General features: G+C 38.0%; 1 protein-coding gene across 2 annotated transcripts in view; it reads left to right on the top strand.

Moving 5' to 3' along the window:
* LOC127424853 (low-density lipoprotein receptor class A domain-containing protein 4-like) overlaps positions 1 to 24,923 on the top strand; it is a 167,931-nt gene that overhangs the window by 80,443 nt on the left and 62,565 nt on the right. For both annotated transcript variants that reach the window (XM_051670343.1, XM_051670344.1), the window contains one exon: positions 6,001 to 6,138. In XM_051670343.1, coding sequence (XP_051526303.1) covers positions 6,001 to 6,138 — 138 coding nt within the window. The remainder of the gene's footprint in view (positions 1 to 6,000; positions 6,139 to 24,923) is intronic.

The following is a 24,923-nucleotide window of genomic DNA, read 5'->3' as shown; positions in this document are numbered from 1 at the left end:
TTTACACAGTTTTTGTCATCATTTCTGTCTTTTGATGAAAATGTCTGTAAAATTTTGTCAATTCAACATGTCGTATTCATTCATAGGATTCAAATATGATTTCTGTAAATCATCAAATACAAACCTATCTTTTATGCTCTTATAACTGCTGCCGCAAGCCGCAAATAGCTAAAAACTTTGTCTACTTTTACCTTCGAAATTTCTCAAAAACAAAAATGATCCATTGTTTACTTGTCTGTGAGATTGCTTGGCTGAATAATCCAATGTTATATCTTAGATGTCTAGAACAAAATATGCCATCCAGAAAGAAAAGCTTGCAAAACAAATCATCAGAAAATATGTTTTTGACTATTGATGCTAAAATGTTTTATTTTATGGCATCACAAAGGGGAGGATTTCAGCTTTCTAATGACACTTAAATTGAGCTTATATTCCACTCAGAGGCCGAGATATTCAATGAAACAACAAGGGTGGTGCTTGAACTGAAAATTAGACTGAATGTCTATGGACAAGCACGTCTGTGAGGGCTAAATGCGTTAGAGTGCCACCTACATTTCAGATCTGTATATTGTGATGGAATGTGATAGAGAATTTTTTTTTTTTTTTCGAGTGCTTTCTGCAACCTAGTGGAATAAAAGTAGACTTTTTAAAGTGAGGTTGAGTGAACAGAACCAGAATTATATGTTTACAATCAAAAGAAAAGTTTATCATAAGATTATAAACACACAATATTATTATGAATAATTGGAGTATTTTTTATTTGGGCAGTTCTCTGAAAAATTAGACCAATTTTTTGCAATTAGTCCACAGTATGTGTGAATGGCGAGCTTTTAAATTTGAGTGTGAAAAATTGTGGGTGGTTTTTCACTCCAAGGAAACATGCAAGTGTTTTAATTGATTTTTTTTACGTTGATACATTTAACTTTGTTGTTAAGACTAAAGTAGTGTGTTCAGTAGCATATTACCTTTTTTAGTATCGAGAATCATGAAATTTTACTGGTATAGGTACTAACTACTGAACTTTTGGTACTGTGACAACACTAGTGTGAATTTCAAAGTTTAGTATCGTCCCAAATGGAATTTTTACTAAACGGAAGCATTCACCATTTAACAGCTGACAGAAGTGACGTTTTAAATGCATGCAATGTGTTGCAGCTAGCTTAAGCACGTTAGCCAAACTCAGTTTAACACTTATATCTAAAATAATGAACATATTCACACAGCGGGGGTGATGATAAAGCATTTAACTTACAATTGTAAGGTGCTGTCTTTACTTAAGTTTCGCTAATTGCTACATTCTCCATTTTTTACAACTGTTTTGTCGCACCAGAAACGTAACCAGGTAACTCTGCCCCTTCCACTACGGATGATAAGCCGCGAGCACCGAGTTCATGAAGTGTCCAACATTCCACACTCCATTTTGACGGTTGAAAAAGTACATCATCTGGGTACTCGTACACTTCTTTTTGTTACATTTCTGTTCTTAACATATTACTCACACTACTTACACTTGTGCGGACTGGGGCTCACCTTTAGTTCAAGTTTACCTGCCCATTTGCTTTATTGTCTTGGCAGATGTAAGTTGTAATATTAAGTTTATGTTGTAGATATAGCTAATTAATCTCACACATATAGAATGTGTTTGAGTGATGTAATTAAACTGTTAGTAAAGTTCATTGAACAGGTGTTCAGCTCTTGCAGCTCAAGCAGGGAACTAACAAACTATAACTGGATTATTTGAATCAATTCTTTCTGTTTCCCTACCTACTAGTGACTGCATAGCAACACACTAAAAAGCACTCAGAACACCTAGGCAAACCCATCATAACATCCTGGCAACTGCCGGCAACACCCAAGCATTGTGGTGACAAGTTTTGCATTGGCAAGCAGCACAAAAATGAAAAAAATCTAGTTTATATTGCAATGCAAAGAGATAATGTCGGCAATGAGAGGCGGTATGTCTGCATTGCTCAGACTTTGCCCTACATTTCTAGATCATCCTAAAATTGAGTGACACGCCTGACTGTCTGCTCGGCACAGATAGATAGTTGTCTCTTTCCCATCCAGACATTGCAGTGTGTTTGAGTATGTTTGGGTGCTGTGTAGAAACGAGCGTCTCAAACATGGTGTCTCATTTCTACTGCTGGTGATCAAATCTGTGATTACTGCCACAGACCAGACAGCGGTGTGTACAGAAATCCTGCCTCTGTTATAATGTGAAGTGAATGTTTTATGGTGGAGTGTTATGTCATGGGGTGCGGCATCAGGTCACGCATCATCAGATACAGAATCCTGGTAGATTAGAGACCCGCGAAACTCCATGACAACACCCCTGTCCTCTGTTATTCAGAGCTGTCTGCCGAATAACTGCCTCATATATATATTTCCTTCCTAGGGATTTTTAAAGTATTAATATATAAGTGTAAAAGACTAACAAAGCTCTTTTGTTATTAAAAGAGGGAGAAAGTAAGATGTAGCAACACACTTTAAATCTTTTCAGTGGTGTTGATTTAATACATAATTTAGTTGGTGTCATCATTTACTCACCCTCATGGGGTTCCAAATCTGTACGATTTTTTTTCTTTTTCTGTAGAACACAAAAGGAGATGTTTAGCAGAATGTTTATGTGGCCCTTTTGCATACAATACAAGTGATGGGGACCTGGGGCTGTCAAGCTCCAACAATGTCAAAAAGAACCATGAAGTATCATAAACATAGTCGATACGACCCTCGTGCTATATTCAAAGGCAGAATGTTTTGTGGCACTTTCCTGGTGAAATAAACACACGCTTATATAAAAGTATATAAAAGCTGTTTTTCTGCATTAATTAGTCATAAAATGTGATCTTCATCAAAGTCACCAAAGTCACAAGTATAGACAAACACAATTTGGTTAAGCTAACAATTCACAAACAATTATAATATTTCGTGTCTTTATTGAACATATACCATTAAACATTCACAGTGCTGTGGATAAAGTAAACCATTGGATTTAATAACTGGTCGATACTCCTTGAGCAGCAATAACCTCAACCAAGCATTTCTGGTAGCTGCAGAATAGACTTTGTTCTATTCTGCACAATGTTCAGAAGGAATTTTGGACCATTCTTCCTTACACAACTGCTTCAGCTCAGCCATATTCTTAGGGTGTCTGGTGTGAACGGTTCTCTTGAGGTCTTTCCCAACACCTCTAATTAGTTAAGGTCTGTGCTCTGACTGGGCCACTCCAAAAGGTGTTTTCTTTTGTTTTTTTTTCCAGTCAGTCAATAAGGGCTCATGTCACCCCACTCTTGATTTCACTCCACTGGCTACCTGTAGCCGCCCGCATCAAATTCAAGGCTTTGACTCTGGCTTTCAGAATAGCCAATAGAACCGCACCCTCTTACTTCAATTCATTTCTCCAGGTCTATGCTCCAACTCGCTCTCTGTGGTCTGTGAACAAGCGGCGCCTTGTGGTCCAATCACAAAGAGGCTCAAAGTCTATTTCGTGATCGTTCACTTTCTCTGCTCCTCTGTGGTGGAATTAACTTCCAACCTCCACACGATCTGTTACTTTCTCAACATTAAAGAACCAGCTGAAAACACATCTGTTCCGTGAGCACTTAACCAACCCACACTAATTACACTCACTACTGCACTTAACCTGTACTTAATGTACAACAACAACAAACAAAAAATCCTTGTCTGTCTCTTTCATCTGTGCTAACATCTTTACTACTCCAGCCACTGTGAGAACTTGGCAGTCCTATACTGCAGATGTTGTTAAACTTTGCATGACAAATTGCTTGCTATGTGTCTCATTTGTAAGTCGCTTTGGATAAAAGCATCTGCTAAAGGACTAAATGTAAATGAATAGCAATCTCAAAATGTTTGAGTTCTTTTTATAAGTCAAAGTAGCTCTAACCCACACCTCCAATCTCGTTCACATACTTTTTCCAAACTACACTGTGAATATTTGAATGATGCAAGGGCGTAGGTTTGGTTTGAAAGTTGGTAGGGACATATAGCAATAATAATATTCAAAATGTTGGTATTAAGAAAATGCGAGAAAGTCAGTCTGTTAATATAGGCAAAATAACAATGTCATATAACTAGTATAATTTCTTACAGTATTTCTCTACCCCACCATATTAAATATTAGCCTTTTGTTTTAAGAATCTCTAAAGAATAAACAAATGAAGAGCTGACCACTGCACGGCTAAGAGGAAAATGTGATATGCTATAAACTTGGATAATATGCAGGGATATGTTATGCAATAAACCTAAGGTTAATGGTTCAAAATAAAATGTTATCTTTTTTAAGAAGATTTACCTCGAGAAAATAATATCCAAGGGACATAAAGTGACATTCTGTAAAATGTATTATCCAACATTTAAAAAATGGAAATCTAAAAAAGGGTAGGGTAAATTAACAGTTTGCATGGGGAAAATGACATCACAAGATGAACAAATTATGGGGAGAATGGAACATTGAAACATTGACATTTCCACCAGTTTCTGCTCTCCAACTCCTCTCACTCCTACATAATCTTTTCTTATATTGTTTATTTATATGTACTTACATTTTTATCTGAAAAAGTAGGCCTCCTGAACAAACTACTATGATTGGTGCATCCTGAACAGCGCTGAGAAAAGTAACAGGTGCCACATGACAACACCATTTATGCGCCTCTTTAGAAAGGTAGGACAGTAATTTACACATGAATAGTTATACTAAGGACATTTCATAGAAGATAAAAACAGTATAAAGTTAAAGTGTTTTCTGTGTGGTAAAATTGTCAATGTTAATCGGGACATTTCTGATTTTCTGAAGGTTGATAGGGGCATGTTCCTATCATCCCTACCTAAAATTATACCTATGGAATGATGTATTCAATATGTACAAGAACAATACAATAATCTGTGTTATAACTTAAAACAGATTGTGTTTGTTCATTATTGTAACTTAGATGAAGATCAAACCAGATTTTAGGACAAATGGATACATAAATGCAGGTAGTTCCAAAGGGTTCACATAATTTTCTTGCCACTGTATATCCAAGGCTGACAAATCAGAATTTTGAAATGATCAGCATCAGATGATACTGTGACAAGGAGGAGGCGGGAACCGGCTGAACAGTCAAAATAATGTTTAATGAAACAAAAAGACACACACGGCAGCTGCGTGTGGCTCTCTCTCTCTCTAACTGCCGCATCCCGCTGCACTTATCCCTCTCCTCGGCTGATTAGCCTGATTGGGGGCCAGGCGGGCGTAGTCACGGCCCGGCCCCACCCTCCTCCTCATCACAAATACATTTTCCCATTTGGCCGATTTGTTTTTCAAGCCATGACGGCGCCGAGAATCTCCTCCTTGCACGTGAAGGAGCCGTCTAAGACATGTAAATAACTAATCACAGTTCATTTTGTTGTTATTTTATTTGAGGTACTTTCTTGGCAAATATTGATATATGCGATTAATTTTAGTAATTAATTTCCATATCATGCAATTATTTTGATTAATTGGCATATGTAAAAAATTGTATCTATTGATAGATCTATCTACCGTCAACACTACTACCCAACAGTCTCTGCTGCATTACGTCACCAAAGTGTGGCTGCGGAGGAGGAACGCAAGGCCTGAGGGTGGCATTTGGGACAGGGCCTTTGCACCCTGGCAGACAGATGACAAAATCTGTGCACCCTGACTCTCAGAAATCATGTGGAAGCCAGCCATTCAGATTAGAGCTTGCAATATTAGCCAGTTCTTGCTAGTTCTGTGTGCAATATGCATCATCAGATACTTTGTAAAGTTTTGAAATATCTGTTTATTCTAACATTCCACCCAAAGCAAAGTAGCAATTTGTTATTCTCTTGCGCGTGGTGCATTGCATCAGCATGCATCAGCTTAATTATTCAGTCTGTCTGGTATGCGATACCTTCAGTTGTATCATAGTGCCGCTCTGTCATAACAATCTTTGAAAACCATTTCTCCTTTCTCCCTCTCTCTTTATCTGACGGCAGAGTGCAAGTTCCGCTGCACCAATGGCAGATGTCTGAATCTTCTCTCGCTGATTTGTAATCATCTGAATGAATGTGGAGACAACAGTGATGAGGAACACTGCCCTGCTGCTGTACCTCCACTTCCAGACACCATCCATTGTAAGTGCATCCACCCACCTATGTCCAAACACCACATCTGAATCTCACACTGGTGATATTGCATCAGTGTTGGGGAAGCTAATTTGAAGCTGTAGTTTGCTAAACCTGCTATCTACCCATAATTCAACATACTTTAATTTACTGTAGCGGTATTTATTTGGCACAAAAACAATAGAAAACAATTAGGGGGTCAGCATCAAACTTATATTATAAATAATATATATATATATATATATATATATATATATATATATATATATATATATTTGTAATCAGCTACAGTATATACAAATATATTAATAGACATAAATGTATAAAAAAACTAAAATAATAAACTAAACAATTCTTTAAATAATTGTAACCGATTGTACTTTACAGCTGTATTAACCCGGTCTCATGAGAAGATAATAGTATAAGATGAAAACGTAGTTTTAAGTTGGCTCTTACAAAAACGTACATCATTTACTCCCATAGAGAAAAATAAATGAACTAACAGACAATGTTATAACGATTTATCTTAAAGGAATATTCTGGGTTCAGTAGAAGTTACAGTCAACAGCATGTGTAGCATAATGTTGATTAACACAAAACATTTTTTTGACTCTTCCCTCCTTTTCTGTAAAAAAATAAAAAAATAAAACATTTTGTAGGTTACATTGAGGCACTTACAATGGAAGTGAATGGAGCCAATTTTTTTGAGGGTTTAAAGGCAGAAATGTGAAGCTTATAATTTTATAAAAGCACTTACAAATTCTTCTATTAAATTGTGTATTATTTGAGCTGTAAAGTTTTTTTATATTTACAGCAGGGGTTGGCACACCTGCATTTCAATCTTCATCTTGATGTAATCCTTCCTCATGATCATGCAGCATGTTTTCATCAGCTGAATGGGAGGCTAAACACTATTAAAGTGTGACTAGACTCGCGCTGAGCTTGCAAGCTATCCACGCATCATAAGCCGATCAACTATTTAGCCCTTTTCGGTGAATCTCACCTGCAAAATCCTAAACATTTATTTCCAGGTTTACCGCTTACCGTTTTCTCTCTCTCCAGACAGACGCTTGACCACGCCCCCACTTCCACACCTCCCATTCAGTTCATGAAAGCACACTGTGTGATCATGAGGATGGATAACATCAAGATGTAGATTGGAATGCAGGTGTGGAATTTATATAAATAAAATAGTCTACTCCTCTCTCGCTGTTGCTGGCGTGCCAGTGATTGCCCCTCCGTGTGCCAATGCTAGCACATGTATCATAGGTTGCCGACCCCTGCTGTACAGCTGTGCAGTGTAGAGTGTTTTCAGTATAGTAGACTCATGGATAGAGACGTTAACCAGTTCCAATGATTCCTACAAGTCTTTAGCTGTCACTCTAGGGTTCTTATTTACCTCATTGAGCATTCTGTGGTGTTCCTTTGAGTCATCTTGGCTGGATGGCCACTTCTAGGGAGAGTAGCCACAGTACTAAATCATCTCCATTAATAGACAATTTGCAAAGCAACAATTCCCGTCTTTTATGGTTTATGGCGTTACGTCGTCATGGGAACAAAGTTGTAAAATTGGATATAACTTTACACATAAAAGGTTAATACATGTTTTTATTTCACTAAAATCATGTTAGCGTGCATATTGTTTAAGTCTTGTAGCTATACTTTTGAAACTGTATTTTAACGTTAACAAATTGGCTTCATTCACTTCCATTGTAAGTGTCTAACTGTGACCCAGATTTTTGCTTTTATTTTCAAGGAGGGACCAGTCTAAATTATTTTTTGTGCCACAGTGCTGTCGATTGATCTCAGCAGTATAATAAAAGACACACATTTTCCATAAAAAATAACTTTTAGTAATGAAAATAATCTTAATAAAACACAGTTACTGACACAGTTAATATAGTTCATTAAGATGTAACTGTAGATGATAAATGTTGACTTGGTGCCTTAATATAGAATATATTTGCAATTAATTTGCGGTCGCAATTGTATATTTTTGAGCCCGAACTAACATATTAGTATTTAGGGTACTGGCCAGTAGTCATTTTTAATGTTATATCTTTTAACTGCTGAATACAACTCTTTATAACTGATTCTGTCTGCATCAGTATTGCTGTTAAAGGTTGATTTTTTTTTGGTGCTTTATCCTTTGCTAGCAGACTGTGTGTTTGTGTATATTTGTATAACAGGGGCTTGTACTGAATTGGATTGTATAGTAATTTGTATAACCATCCCCTTACATCCTGTGTGTGAATGTGTGTTTGTACTTGTGGATGCTGTTTGTACATTAATGTGTGTGCTTTAACTTGCTCTTTAAATTGCACACACACACAAACACTTTCTTGTTGGATGTCACTCATGTTACAAGGCCAGTTTATCATTAAAACATTCAGACAGTTTGTTCGGTCTTTGGAACTTCAACAAATGTGCTCAGGTGTCTTTTCAAGACCAAGCTGAATTAGTTTTTTTAGGGTCAATGTAGGGTAAGGTTAAGTTAGGGGTAGAGGTATGGGTAGGCTTAGGTTTAGAGTAGTGGTAAGGTAGGGCAAGAGAGGTTTACAGCTCCCTTGATCAAACACCAATTCAGAAAATGTGTTTTCAGAGGACTGATCATGTGACAACTAGCTGGTTTAGAAAGGTGAAGGATGACTTTCAAGGGCCTTTGATGTGGTCCAGGCTTTTGCTTCACAATGTTTTCAAGAAGCAACATGAACTTTTCTTATACTCAGCTTTTATTGGCCATGCCCGTTTCCTCCCTCTTTCTGTTACTCTTCTTTTTTCATTCTATATCCGCTGCCTTCTCTTCTCGAGCACTCCCCACATTGGGATCACTCGGTTATGTGTGCTTTATTTAGCATGTTTTTTCCCATTTTTTCACTGCTGTCTGCTGAACAAGGACCACTCTTTAGCTGTGGAACAAGTCCAACCGCTGCACGTAAAATATTTAGCAGTCTGGGCCGCATGTTAATGAAAGGCGTCTGCGGCTGGCTGCTATTTTCGAGACACCTGTGTGCACCATGATTGAATTTTCAGAGGCTGAGATTGCTGATTTTGTAGTCTCTGGAAAGTGACAGAGAGAGCGAGAGAGACGCAGAGGAGGCAAAACGAGAGATGAACAGACAGGAAAGGGGGGGTGGGGAGGGTGCGGTAAAAAATATTTCAGTTCTAATGGCCATTGCCCTAGCGTAGTGTTCTCTCAGACAGATGGATCATGAATATGGTGTAGATGCTGTGTGTCTGGGTGAGTCAGGAGTCAGGGGGGCCTGGTACAGAGAGGGGTCTTTACGTATCCCCACCCCCACAACACACATTCTGTCAGTGGAGAGAATGAGAGTGTTTTGCATGCAGAAAATAAATTGTTTGTGCTCATAAGACTGACATTAGAGGGAGATTGATCTAAATATGACATGGTTGTTTTTTTTGTTTTGTTTTTTGGTCCTTTGAAGAGCTACAAGTTGGCTATAGACATGCAGCGTTATTTTTAAAGGGATAGTTCACCCAAAAATTAAAATTCTGTCATCATTTACCCGCTCTCATGACGCTCCAAACCTGTTTGACTCTTTCTTCTGCAGAAAACAAAGGGGGATGTAATGCAGAATTTAGCCTCCATCACCATTCACTTTCATTTTATGGAAAAAACATACAATGAATGTAAATGGTGACTGAACCTGTCCGTCCTGACATCTCCTTTTTGTGTTCCATGGATGAAAGTCATACAGGTTTGGAACGACATGATAGAATTTAAATAAAAAATTTTTTTAAACATTGATCCAAAATCAGTTCTATTTGAACAAACCCTAACACTATGGAGTTAGAACACTGACTAAAGTATTTGAATTAGAATTTTGTGAATTTGAATTCTAGACATGTGACATTGAACAAAATATAAGACTTTTCTGGCACATTTTACAATTGTATTTTTAAACAATTTAATAATCATAATTTTTTTGGAAATATTCAGATGTAAATATTTAGATTAGATTTTTTTTAATTATTAAGAAATTCAGAACTCTAAATACAAATCTTTGTACAAAAAACAAAAACAAAATTCTTCTTAAAAATATACATTTATAAAATATGCCAAAAAAATCTTCAGTTTCAAATGGTACTACAAAATTTAGATTCAGATACTTGTTCTAGCTCCATATAACACTGTGTGCTAACCGGGTGTGAAGTTTCCATCATCAAATAACTTTTCTGTCCTTACTCAAAGTGAAATGTGCTGTGTGGCAATCAACAGTGTGAAACACGTTTTCTGGACCATATTGAAACTTAACAGCCGATAAAATGTTCTCACGTGGCCTGTTTGTGGTCGTGGCTGATTAGGACAAATACTCTGGCTGCATTCTAATTCTCATGCTTGTACTACACACTATGTTCTTCGCTGCTGGGAAAATACACTTTTTTGAGAAAAATGCCATTATGATTGTACCATATTACCACATCATGAAATACATCATGAATTCTTGCTATACAAACTCCTTGTCGTGTACTGTTTACATTTGCATTTAAGCATTAGCATTTCATTAGCATTAGCATTTCGTCAAATTGATTACCTTAAAATTCATTATTACTTATCTTTTTCTTCATACATTTAAAAACTGATGTTACAGGTGCACGCTTCGAATACCAGTCAGACCAATCGGACACCTTTTGCTTTTCAAAGTACTTGTATGTGGGACACACTAAAACTAATCTTGCATACTATTTAGAATAGAAAGTATGGGAGGCAGCCATTGTCTTGTGAAGCATCACTTGTCGTGGTCGCAGCTACTGTAGTTTGGACAAAAACTCAGAATAATATGGATTAAATAAATCAATTTATTTATTGACGTTTTATCACAGTGCGCCTAGTTAGGACACAGTGACACTAAACTGTTAGAGTGTAAATGGAAAACTTGTAATTGTATATAATTGAAATAATTAGTGTTATTTAGTGATGTAATCTAACACGTAAATCACACAGCTATCAGGACTAGCATTAACATGCGTTTTAATACAAATATGACATTGTGCATATGGATTAAGCCAGCAATAACAGACAATAAAACTGATTTTAATAACACAACAGATCTGCAGAAAATGTTCACTGATGGGAATCTGTGTCCTGTTTGTCAGATTTAGATGAGCTGGTTTACTTCTGTTTACCTGATATGATTTTAGGAATATATAAATAGCACTTGTGTGACGTGACCTGTAACAGAATAGTAGGGTCATGAAGGGTTCATAGCTCACTGATATGAAGACACAGGTTCACACAGATCTGTGCTAATATACAGTCTTCAAAATGTGTCACTTTCACTGGCCTGAATAAACAAGAGTGTTTGCCCTCAATAGTGCAGAGCTTTCACTGCTTCTGTCTAGACATTCAGAGTGAACACACACACACAAACACACACGTGTATTACACAGAGACAAAATCACTGTTACGTTTTTATAATGTTTGTATCAGGAAGGTTTAAAATATAAGGATATATATATATATATATATATATAATAAATAAAAAGTCTTTAAATGACTCAATATCATGTTGGTTATAATAGCAGTCTACTGTTGAATTTAGGTGAATCTCAAGAAAACTGTTAAGAAATGCCTATTTTAGCCTAAAATCAAAAGTAAAAAAATAAAATAAAATAAGAAAAAAAAAAAATATATATATATAGATAGATAGATAGATAGATAGATAGATAGATATAGATAGGCTTAGGAGACCCGGCTGAAGTCACTCAGCTCACCCTGGATTCGAACTCACAACTCCAGGGGTGGTAGTCAGTGTCAATACTTGCTGAGCTACCCAGGCCCCCACAATGCTGGATATTCTTAATAAGAACGCTTTATTTTACACGGTTGACTTGTTGGAGATCAAAATTTAAATCAAATGTTGTTGTATAATGTTAAATTATAACATTATATTTTGTTGAAGAACCCCAGGGAGGAGAGGGAAAGAAAGCTGTGGTGATTCTTAGTGCAAAATAGCCTATTCTTTAAGCGTACTGTAGGACAACTGAGTTAAGTATTAAAAAACACAACGGTTCTACATGCTATTTACACGTTTCCACAGAATCCATAATGCTAAAAAAATAAAATGCTTAATATTAATAATAATAATGTTTCAAATTACAGTATGGGCTCTATTTTAAGAGCGCTATGCCTAAGTGCAACGCTATGCGAAATATCATACGTGCAAAGTCAGTGGGCATGGCCATGCTGTTTTTATATTTTCGTGCAAGCATGCGCTAAATCTAGGCACAAGTAGATTGGTGAAACAGTGCATGCAAAGCGCTAATGGGCTGGTCAAGTACAATTTAATTCTTTGGTTATTGCACTGTCTGCGTCCTATAATATATTACATTTCATGCCAAGCAACTTCGATATATGAATGAAGATAGCCCATTTATAAGAATTTGGTAGTGTAAATGAATGAATGAATGAACGAACGTTACATTTATATAGCGCTTTTCTGACACTATACTCAAAGCGCTTTACACAGTGAACAGGGGACTCTCCTCAAACAACACCAGTGTGCAGCATCCACCTGGATGATGCGACAGCATTCATAGTGTGCCAATACGCTCATCACACACCAGCTATTGGTGGAGAGGAGAGAGTAGAGTTATAGAGCCAATTCATGGATATGGATTATTAGGAGGCCATGACTGATAAGGGCCAATGGGGGGAATTTGGCCAGGACACCCCTACTCTTTTCGAGAAGTGTCCTGGGATTTTTAATGACCACAGAGAGTCAGGACCTCGGTATAATGTCTAATCCAAAGGACGGTGCCTTTTTTACAGTATAGTGTCCCCATCACTATACTGGGGCATTAGGACCCACACAGACTGCAGGGTGAGCATCCACTGCTGGCCTCCCTAATACCTCTTCCAGCAGCAACCTTAGTTTTCCTCAGGAGGTCTCCCATCCAGGTACTTTACCAGGCTCAACCCTGCTTAGCTTCAGTGGGCAACCGGTCTTAAGCTACAGGGTGATATGGCTGAAAAATAAATGGGCTGTATGCTATGCATCCCCTCCTCTGTTTGTCGCCTATGCTGCTCCATACTTTACGGCAAGATTAGATGTGGTTCTGAAACGTCTTAGCGCAATGACCTATTTCTCCGGTCATACTATACTATACACCAACAGTTTGCGCACATACACCCACAGTAAATTGTGCATAGATTAAGCACTCTCACAAAAATTGGAGAAGACGTAACACACGGTTGTTGCACTTGGCGCCGTGTCTAGCGTGGTCACGAAAATAGAGCCCTGAATGTTTCAAGTATTAAATAGTTTCACAGTTGTAAATGTATCAAATCACATACACCTACACTACTCTATACATCTCCCTAGTCCCTTTTAAAAGAAGAACGAAATAGTAGATATTGGAAACAGCATTTTTTTATTATTATTATTTAGTTCAGCGCAACCACAGTGGCTTTTTGTCATACCATGTCATTTAATAAATGTCTTATCAGCTACCCTTGTCTTTTGAAAGCCAAACTATTTTTAATTCTGGCTTATCAGGATGGTCAGTTTGTCTTGAATTTGCAATAGAACTTACTCTTGAGTGGGCTCGGCACTACATTTAGGAAGTGGGGTAGATTAAAGGGATAGTTCACCCAAAAATGCTAATTCTCTCATCACTTACTCTTATACGGTGTCAAACACGTATGAATCTTTCTTCTGCGGAACACAAATGAAGATATTTTGATGGAGATATGATTTGAATATATCCATACAATACAAGGCAACGGGGTCCAAAAGTTTCAAAGTCCGAGGTAATCCATTTGACTTTAGTGGTTTAATCAATGTCTTCTGAAGCAATTCGATCAGTATGGAGTGGTGGTGGCGTAGAGGACTAAAGCACTGAACTGGTAAGCAAAAGGTTGTTGGTTCAATTCCCACAGCCACCACCATTGTGTCCTTGAGCAAGGCACTTAACTCCAGGTTGCTCCAGGGGGATTGTCCCTGTAATAAGGGCACTGTAAGTCACTTTGGATAAAAGCATCTGGCACATGCATAAATGTAAATATTTTGGTGAGAACAGACGAAAATATATCTCCTTTTTCACTATAAATCTTGCCATCTGCAGTCTCATCAGCCTGATTATGATTTGAAGCTCAATTACCCTTCCTCGCACTTGACTCGTAATGATAAAGTTATCAGTTCCTAAATGCAAAAAAGTTTTGGGACTTATGCTTCCAGAAGCAGACTGTTTTGCTCAGTACACTGGATATGTTTATCCCGCCCACAGATTCATCCGGTCCATCGTTGTTAAACTGACATTGACCTATTTTAAACCAGACACTGTGTCTAAAAAAGCATGGCGCTCATGGTGCAAGACACTGAAAATACAGTGAGGTAAAGTGTAATGGCCAAAGACATTTATCAGGCGCATGTTTAAATAGACACTTAAAAAATAGCACAGATGGAACAAAAGACACATCCTGTGTGAACAGTCTTTTGGAATGTTGAGGAGAGATCTTGTCTTGCCAGTTTTCCACAAATTCTATGTGTGATTATGCACAATTCTATATCTGTGATTAGTTTTACAGTATTATCCTATTGTGCAGAATGGGCATTTTGGGAGGTGAAAATAGCCTGACATTGAAACACAAAAGGAATGAAAGCGTTGAGTCTGTCTGTGGGGTGTTATTTGAGTGTATTGAAAAGCACTGTCACTGTTTTCAGCTGGTTCTGTCTGTCTGCTACACACAAACAAATACACACATCCTGACCTGTGCTGCCTGCCGAGAGGAACAACAACATTTTGTGCTTCAGAAAGAAAAGTCCAAAAATATAAGATGATTTGAGGCAAAGACAAAACCCGGTGGCGCTGTTTTTGCATTTGAAATATGTCTTTTTTTAATGTAGGGAGAATACATTTTTTTTTTTTTTAAATGCTGCTAAGATGATAACATGTTCCTTTTCGCTTTTGTTACATTTGCTAGCGTTCAAAATGTCTGCCTGTTGTTTGTCAGTCCAGTGGAGTCAGCGGCCCTTCAATCTTTCTCTGCTCCCTCCCTCTGGCAGTTATGCGCAGTGTGTATTCATGTGTTTTGGAAGGAAATGAGTGTGTCGGTGGTGAAGTGCAAACTACCCCTCTCTGTCATTCTTTGCAGCAAACCCCTAAACAGCCAGACACACTGCACCAGCAACAGGAGTGACAGCAGACTGCAGATATTTGAGTTTAAAGTCTCAAAAGCACTGATTTTAGGTTTAACATGTAACTATTTGGGAATTAACAAAATTATCTTGGAGAGGACGGAACAAATAGAACGATTTCCCTTCTGAAAAAAATCTTAAAGGAATGTTCCAGGTTCAGTACAAGTGAAGCTCAACTGACAACCTTTGTTTCATAATGTTGCTTGCCACAAAAACAATTTCACCTCGTTCCTTGTTTATAAAAAAAAATAAAAAAATAAAAAATCCAGTGGCTGTTTGAAATTATGGTTCCTCTGATGTCAATTTCTTTTTTTTTTTTTTTTTTTACGCCAGAGCAAACACATAAATATTGAGATATTGAATAAGGCTGAAAAATGTCAAGATTTATACCACTGGTCTGTTGAATGCTTGATTCTGATTGGTTGACGGATGTTCTATGGTGTGCAGTTATTTTCAAGCACAGCTATGAAGTAGTTCCAGGTCTTGACCGCATAACGTTTCCATATCACTTCGCCAAATTATTTAAAAGAGCTGTACAGGCTACCACAGACAAATAACCAATAGCCAAATAAAACAAAGACATTGGCTAAGTAAATCGGATAAGAATGTCAAACAGTGTCTATAATATCCTAAATGTATTTTAATATCTGTGGAAAGCACCATAGTGCTCCCTCTCTCTCTTTCTCTCTCTCTCTTTGGTTCACACACACACGCACACAAGCGCATACAAACACACATACATACGCACACACATAGACACTCGCGGACAAAACACAGAGCATTGATGATAACGCACCCCCGTGACTTTATAATAAAACAGTTTAGCAACTGAAAAGCTACATACTGTATGAGAATGGCGATGCTACCACCCTTCTACATTTGTTTTTTAAACTAACAGCTTAGCGATTTGAAGTGATGTTACTGACGAACACAGCTGAAAAGAGCCGCAGCAGATGCAGGTAATCTCACATATGCCTAAATGCACTCTCTCTTTCTTTTTCTCTCTCTCTCTCTCTCTCAAATATACACACACACACAAACGCACACGCAACTTTGTTACTCCAATAAGTACTTAAAAACAGCCCAAGTAATGCTTCTGAACTAGCAACAAAGGCTTGGGCTGTATCAAAGCAAAAGAATGTTGTTCTACTCACAAGAGCATTTTAGGGATGAAAACCTGAAAATGTCTTTAGATAAAACTCTGAAAGATGTCTTAAGATCTGATAACCTTGGTAAAATCAAAATTATTCACTCCGGTCCGTTGTATTATTGAAAAATAGTGCACACCTGAGGTGTAACGGCCACGACGCATGGGTGTGCATTACTTTTCAATAATTGAACTGTCCGTTGTCAGTTATTACTTACATCGTTTTCAAACTATTTTGCTCAACCCTACTTGGTATCAAAGAACCATGGTATTGCCACAGTACTTTTTTGTAAAGGTTTGCTTTATGGAGAGTAAAAAGAATTTAGATGGTTTATGTGTGCTGTGTCCAAGAATTGTTTCTCTCAAACCTTCTAATCAGTTTAAATAAAGGAATTTAATCATGCACCAAAATAGAGAGGACACAGACTCACTCTTAGTGAAGAAGAGAGTGTGTGTCCTGGTCTGAGGTCAGAATCATGTAACAGAGTCTATGGAAGTTGCTAAAAGCCAGACGAGACAGTCAAATCTGGGTGTTCCCTTGGTGGACTGTGTGTGGCTATTTTAACAAGTGGTATTACGTACCACAAGTGTCTTGCATCAGGAAAGAAAAATCAGGAGGAAACTAAAGAGACTGAGTGTTTGACAGTGATTTGTGTCTGTGGTGTTGATTTCTGCATTCCCCTAAAAAACAATAAATCACCTGGTCCTGACAGTATTCCTGCAGAGATCCCAAAAGTGGGTGGATATCTCTACAGCATCACACCAATATATCACAGAGGTCTGGAACCAGGGGTGCATTCCCCAATATTGAAACTGTGCTAATATAGTGACCATATATAAGAATAAGGGAGATAAATCCATCTACTTCAATAGTAGCACCCTACAATAGAACTTTTGTCCATCACCAGAAAAGTCTTGGCTAAGGTTCAAAAGGCTGGTTCAGTCAAAGGCAGAGCGCATCATGCCGGAGTCAGAGTGAAGATTTTGTAAAGACTGGGGTACTGTTGACATAATCTTTGTAACTAGACAGCTTTATGAGAAATGCAAGGAACAACATCAGGACCTGTTTATTACCTATGCCTTCGATCTGTCAAAGGCATTTGACACCATCAATAAGACTACTGTGGGATGTTCTCCAGAAATTTGGTTATCCACCCAAATTCTTCACACTCCTCCTTAAGTTTCATACTGGAACTATGGCCCATGTTGTAGGAAGGGGGCAGAGGTCAGAGCCCTTCAGTTACAGGCTTGTATGCTGGCTGCTGTCCTATTTAATATCTTTCTTGCCTGTGTGACTACATTGGTGTGTAGGGAGATTGAACAGTTCATAAAATATGCATTTCTCTGCACTGTATTACATCCTGTACTACACAACCCCCCAGCCCCACCCGGACATTTCACCTGCAAAATAAAGCTCATGTGAACCCATATGCCCAACAACACTGCTTTGGTCACTGGGGGCAGTGTTTCAAATTTTGGTCAACATAGACCAATCTTTGCTAAAGTCAACCTACACTTTCCAAATTCAATGTGAGATCAGTCTGAATGTTCAGAAGACTAAGGTTTTCTGTCAATGGCACGCTACACCACCACCCCACCACCACCACCCAAACTCATTTCTCAATACAAGGCCAACAACTAGCCTCAGTAAAATATCTAGGCAGCATAATTTACTATAACTGTACACTGGATGAGGACATTTAATGCCATCTCAAATAAGCCTCATCATCCTTTGGGAAGCTCAGAAAAGAATCTTTGATGCTCGTCTCCCAAGAAGAATTCTCTATGGTCAACTACGCTATGGTCAGCACTCGGCCAGAGGACGACAGAATAGGTTTAAAGATCCGAACCACTCAAGACCACACTGAGTGCAACCCATATAAAGTAGAAAACCTTGCTGTTTGTCGATCGGTCGGTGATACGAGTGCGCAAAGGGGATTGAAAAAAAAAGAGGAAAATCAACTCTACAACTCTAACAGAGGTGAGAAAAGAGGCAAAAAGCTAAGCCTGCCAAAACATCCATATGCCCTGCATGTAACCGAAACTGTTTATCAAGGATTGGAATGGACAACCCATCTAAAGTAGAAGACCTTGCTATTTGTCTATTGCTGTTGCGATCCGAGTGCGCAAAGGGATTGAAAAAATTTAGAAAAATTGCAGTCTATGACTCCAACAGAAGTGGGGAAAAAAAGCGAAAAGCAAAATCAGCCAAACCTTAAAATGCCTTTCAAGTTCAAGGGCTGCTTCAGCCACCAAATGTTTTATATGTGTGTGTGTTCTCTTGTGTTTCTGCAGTACACATCAGACTTTAGTTGCAGAGTTGAGGTCTTTGGTTGCCCCGTCTGTTTAGCCTCCACTCTTGTAGGAAGTTGTATCAGATTTTGTCTAGTTCTGAGTCTGTTTGGGTTTTTTTGGTGGGAAAAGGAGAACGAAAATGGAGATTTGAAGTTTATTTAGCTAGATGCAGATAATGCACACTAAAAAAATACTTGCACTATATTCACCTATTTATATACACTACCGGTCAAAAGTTTTGAAACACTTACTCATTCTTTATTATAATTTTTTTTCTTCACATTTTAGAATAATAGTAAAGTCATCAAAACTATGGAATAACATCAATGGAACTATGGGAATTATGTTGTGACTAAACAAATCCAAAATAATTCAAAACTGTGTTATATTTTAGCATCTTAAAAGTAGTCACCCTTTGCCTAGAATTTGCAGAAATGTACTCTTGACATTTTCTCAACCAACTTCTTGAGGTATCACCCTAGGATGCTTTTTAAACAGTCTATGTTGGGCACAAATTTCTTTATTATTTGGTCAAAGTCATCAATTTAAAAAAATATATATATATTTTTTATTACATTTTAGCTTTATAATGAAAAAAATTAATATGTTGGCACAATTCTATTTTTGTCTACAAAACTACATATATATATACGTAGAAGGTGCTTTCACAAAGTATTCAGACCCCTTAATTTTTTTCACATTTTATGTTGTAGCCTTATGCTAAAATGCTTTATTTTATTTTTTCACATCAATCTACACTCCATACCCTATAATTACAAAGAAAAAACCTGATTTTTAATAACTTTGCAAATGTATTAAAAAGAAAAAACTGAAATATCACATTGACATAAGTATTCAGACCCTTTGCTATGACCCTTGAAATTTAGCTCAGGTGCATCCCATTTCTCTGGATCATTTTTTAGATGTTTCTACACTGAAAATGCATATCAGAGCAAAAACCAAGCCATGAGGTCAAAAGAACTGCCTGCAGAGCTCAGAGACAGGATTGTGTCAAGGCACAGATCTGGGGATGGCTAAAAAAATTGAAGATTCGGCTGCATTGAAGATTCCCAAGAGCACAGTTGCCTCCATAAATCTTAAATGGAAGAAGTTTGGAACAACCAGGACTCTTCCTAGAACTGGCCGTCTGGCCAAACTGAGCAATCGGGGGAGATGGGCCTTGGTAAGAGAGCTGACCAAAAACCCGATGGTCAGGAGATCATGTGTGGATATGGGAGAAACTTGCAGAAGGACAACCATCACTGCATCACTCTACTGCAACACTTCACCGATCTGGGCTTTATGGCAGAGTGGCCAGATGGAAGACCCTCCTCAGTGCAAGACACATGAAAGCCTGCTTGGAATTTGCAAAAAAGCACCTGAAGGACTCTCAGACTGTGAGAAAGAAGATTCTCTGGTCTTATGAAACAAAGATTGAACTGTTTGGCCTCCATCCCAAGCATCATGTCTGGAGGAAGCCAGGCACCGCTCATCACCTGCGCAATACCATCCCAGCGGTGAAGCATGGTGGTGGTAGCATCATGCTGTGGGGGTGTTTTTCAGTGGCAGGGACTGGGGGACTGGTCAGGGTTGAAGGAAAGCTGAATGCAGCAAAATACAGAGATATCCTTAATGAAAACCTGGTCCAGAGCGCTCAGGACCTCAGGCTGGGCCGAAGGTTCACCTTCCAACAGGACAATGACTCTAAGCACACAGCCAAGACTTCACAAGAGTGGCTTAGGGACAACTCTGTGAATGTCCTTGAGTGGCCCAGCCAGAGTCCGGACTTGAACCCAATCGAACATCTCTGGAGAGACCTGAAAATGGCTGTCCACTGACAGTCCCCATGCACCCTGACAGAGCTTGAGAGGATCTACCGAGAAGAATGGCAGAAAATCCCCAAATCCTGATGTGTGCAAAGCTTGTCGCATCATACCCAAAAAGACTTGAGGCTGTAATCGCTGCCAAAGGTGCTTCAGCTAAGTACTGAGTTAAGGGTCTGAATACTTATGTTAATGTGATATTTCAGTTTTTTCTTTTTAATACATTTGCAAAGTTATCAAATATCTTGTTTTTGCTTTGTTATTATGGAGTATGGAGTGTAGATTGATGTGAAAAAAAATTATAATTTGAAGAATTTTAGCGAAAGGCTGCAACAAAATGTGAAAAAAATTAAGGGGTCTGAATACTTCCTGAATGCAGAAGTAGGTACCAATACTAGTTAAATTTTACCTGATGAACGATAAAATGGGTGAAAAAATCCATCAGACTTACGTTAAAAGAGGGACCGGAGCCATGTCTAGGGACCAGAAAATAATAGAGACTTTAGAGAAGGCCAGTAAGCCCAGTAAACAACTGCCTAGCAACCACCCTGAATGCCCTAGCAACCGCATAGTAGTAAGCTAATGAGCCACCCAGAACACCTTTGCAACTGCATAGCAGTGCTTTGGGAACCACCCAGAACATTGTGGTGGTGAGTGCCACTTACATTTCATTTTTTTCAGAACTTATAAAAATCTAGTTCTTTTTATACTTAACACTCATGCATTAAAGACTCCCCAGAACTACAGTTTAGTTCTTGTCAGGAAAATTGGTAAATGAATTAAATTAGGTGCTATGAAGCTCTGAGTGGAGCCAAAGTTCAATAGCAAAAGTATAAGTTCAAGAGAAGCTACTCAAACAGAATTTGTAGAAAGTATGTGCGTGTGTATGAGAGCGAAAGGTTCAGCGAAGCACGAGGAGTCAATAGTCTAAGTCTGTAAGTGTGGTTAATGAATACCGCCCCCTCAGGGTGATCCCTTCATGTAAACACTTCATCACTTCAGCACTGAGAGACTGCATAGCTCCCAAGGCACGTCCCCTCGTTGCCCAGGACTTTACTGCCTATCAATATCTCCCTTAACACAAGCACACACACTCTCTACTGGATACTAACACCACCTGAACTAGGAGTGGAAATCAGTTGGGACCTGGTGATATGATATGACATCAATATCTGGGTTGTGATCCAATCATATTTTGATTCTTTATGTTTAGTGTATTGCGATTTCAAAACTGTAATGTATATTGTGATGTTTTTGTCACTTGTGTCTTATTCATCTTCATTGGTCTTCTGTGCTTTGTTCAACAAGTTTTACATTTGTTGTTTCATTGTAGAGTCATTGTATTCTTATATTCTTAGCTCGTTAGAGTTTGCTTTTCGGTCAACAGAATAGAGCCTAACTGTCTGGTTCTGGAAGTAAAAAATACCATTATTTTTTCCATAGGGGAATTGAACAGTTACTTAAAAACATTTAAAGACAGACCTGGTGTGAGCTCCGAGGTTGTTAATCGATGGTATATGCCTCTGTTGAAGCCATCAGTCAGCATTATTTCAACTTCATTTAAAAATAAATCATGTTAAGTAGTTTAATTCTTTGTAAAGAACTACACAACCAAAGATCCTTAGGGGTAAATTACACCAACCATAAAATTGTGGCCAACAAAGTGCGCCAAAAGAGCGCTGCAGTAACCACCCACTCGCACGACACACTGTTAATGATGCAATCGCAGTCTTCCTACACTCTCAAACTAATTATATACACTGCCTGGCCAAAAAAAAAATCACCATTTGGATTTAAATAAGCAGATACCAAAGCAGATGTTTCAGTTGGTCAGGTCTAGACTCAGCAATGTTATGCTGCAATAAAATGAAGTCAGCTGAGTACCTGAATGTACTGAATGACCAGGTTATCCCATCAATGGATTTTTTCTTCCCTTACGGCACAGGCATTTTCCAGTATGACAATGTGTTTGCATATATCTGAATATTTGCAATTTACTTTAAATTAGGGCTGTCTATTTAATGCATTAATTCATTGCGATTAATTACATAAAAAAATAAAGCCTTAAAAAAATAACGCAATTTATCATGTCCCCGGACCGGTATAAAGAATATTCCTACCATCGAAGCAATTCAAGCTTGAAGTACCAACTGTTTTCTCCAAGGGGCAGTAAGTGAAACTTCAGTTGAATAGGCAATGCGCAGCTTATACAGAGAATAAACCACACTTACCGACAGCAGACAGCACAAGATAAGAACGCGTTCTTGCGTTCAAACCGTATTTTAGAGCTCCTTGGTTCAAACACAGCATGATGGAGCACAAATCTGGGCAGTGGTGGCTCAGTGGTTAAGGCTCTGGGTTACTGATCAGAAGGTCAGGGGTTCAAGCCCCAGCACTGCCAAGATGCCACTGTTGGGCCCTTGAGCAAGGCTCTTGACCCTATCTGCTCCAGGGGTGCTGTATCATGGCTGACCCTGTACTCTGACCCCAGCTTAGCCGGGATATGCGAAAAAAAGAATTTTCACTGTATATGTGCAAATGTATAATGTGTGATAAATAAATACAATAATAATAAAAATGCTGAGTTTATGACGCAACACAACCAAAGTGAGATGCTCCAAACACAGGTGTACATAGTGTACAAAAATGATTGCTGTGGACTGTAGGCTAATGATAGGAATGAATTACCATGTAATTAATTTGATTAAAAGTTTTAATTGATTGACAGACCTACCTTAAAAATATTGTTTTAATACTTCTAATCAACACTTTAAGTCAATAGTTCTATATTTTTCCTTTGTTTTTAATTAAATTAAATTAATTCGCAACACTTCATGGGATTGTAGTTCATGCCTTCTTTAAATACACAGTCTTGTACCTCTGTTTTTTTGTCCAATTTTAATATATTTTATTGCTTCAAATCAAAGATTGTAATGTCACTTCAGTGCTGGTTGGTTTGGTTCATGGCTTAGAACTCTTTTAGGAAGGATTTTATGAAATCCCTATTGAAGAAATAATGGGGAAAAAAACTTCCGGAACCAAGACTGTTGTGCTATATAGAAATGGAAATAATTGTGTGTCAGAGCCGTAGCCTTGTGGGCAGTGCTACGACATGATGTATTAGCATCACAGTTGGCCCAAGCTCGAGTCATGGCTCGAGGTCCTTTTCTGATCCCATTCCCCCATTCTCTGCTGTTGTTTCCTGTCTCCCTCTCCACTTTTCTATCTAATAAAAATTGAAAAAAATTCCATAAAAAAATACAAATGAAATGTTTTGTATTTGTTGACCTAATGTTGCTGTATGTTTCGTTCTTACAGTGGTAGTCAGTCTTTTCCCCAAAAAATATTAATGTGAAAAATTTAATTATATTGATAAAATATTGGAATATTTACAAACACAATCCACCCACCTCTGACCATAACCTAAATTTTGTCTGGCCTAGTCTAGTTAGAGAGAGAGTTGATTAATGAGGATGTGACAATGAGGAGGGTGTGGCCAGCGCTGAATCAGCTGATCAGCGGGAGAGCGAGATAAAAGGGAGCCAGAGGCGCCAGTTCAAGAGAGAGAGTGAGACGCACGTGGCCACGCTGCATGTGTGTCTGTGTTCATTTATGTTTTATGTTGTTTTAAGTTCATTTTTATCATTAATCCTTTATATTGACTGTTCAGCCGGTTCCCGCCTCCTCCTTGCCCATCCTTAAACTGTTACAGAGGATTACATTAGTCAGCGGTGATTGCATGCACCTACCCTGATCAGCCCTAATCAATACTGTTTCCTATTCATGTGTAGAACTAGTTCAGCGTGCGTGTGTGTGTGTGTGTGTGTGTGTGTGTGTGTGTGAGAGAGAGAGAGAGTGTGTGTGTGTGTGTACTTGTTCCACTTTCGGGCCAAGATCTGCTCAGTTAGATAAGAAGAGACCATTTGACTGATGTAAAGTGACCAACCACAGTTTGTGTGCCATTTAGGGCCAGATTTATCTGAAATAGTAGCTACAACAAAAATAAACCTACTTGAAAAAAAAAAAAATAAATAAACCTTCCTGCAAACGTCTCTGCATATGATGGTGTAGAAAGCACCAAAGAAATTAGCAGAAATTTGTTTACAGAAAATCTGGTTTACTTGCTACTTAGTGCCTCAAACATAACTTGCATCAGGCAAATAGCAGTTTCAAGCTAACAAAAATTAGGTGCTATTTAAAGAACAAAATATTTTAAAATATATAACAATATGATTATATTATCTAATTAGGGTGAAAACATTAAATTGAATACAATAATTTAATTAATATAAATGAATAAAACTAGAAAACACACCATTTCATGTAAATGAGTCAAAATATAGTGATACAAATATATATATATATATA

Source organism: Myxocyprinus asiaticus, chromosome 34 (genome assembly GCF_019703515.2).
Source record: "Myxocyprinus asiaticus isolate MX2 ecotype Aquarium Trade chromosome 34, UBuf_Myxa_2, whole genome shotgun sequence".
Lineage (NCBI taxonomy): Eukaryota > Metazoa > Chordata > Actinopteri > Cypriniformes > Catostomidae > Myxocyprinus > Myxocyprinus asiaticus.
Note: the sequence above shows the minus strand (reverse complement) of the source record. Positions and strands in the feature narration are given on the sequence as shown.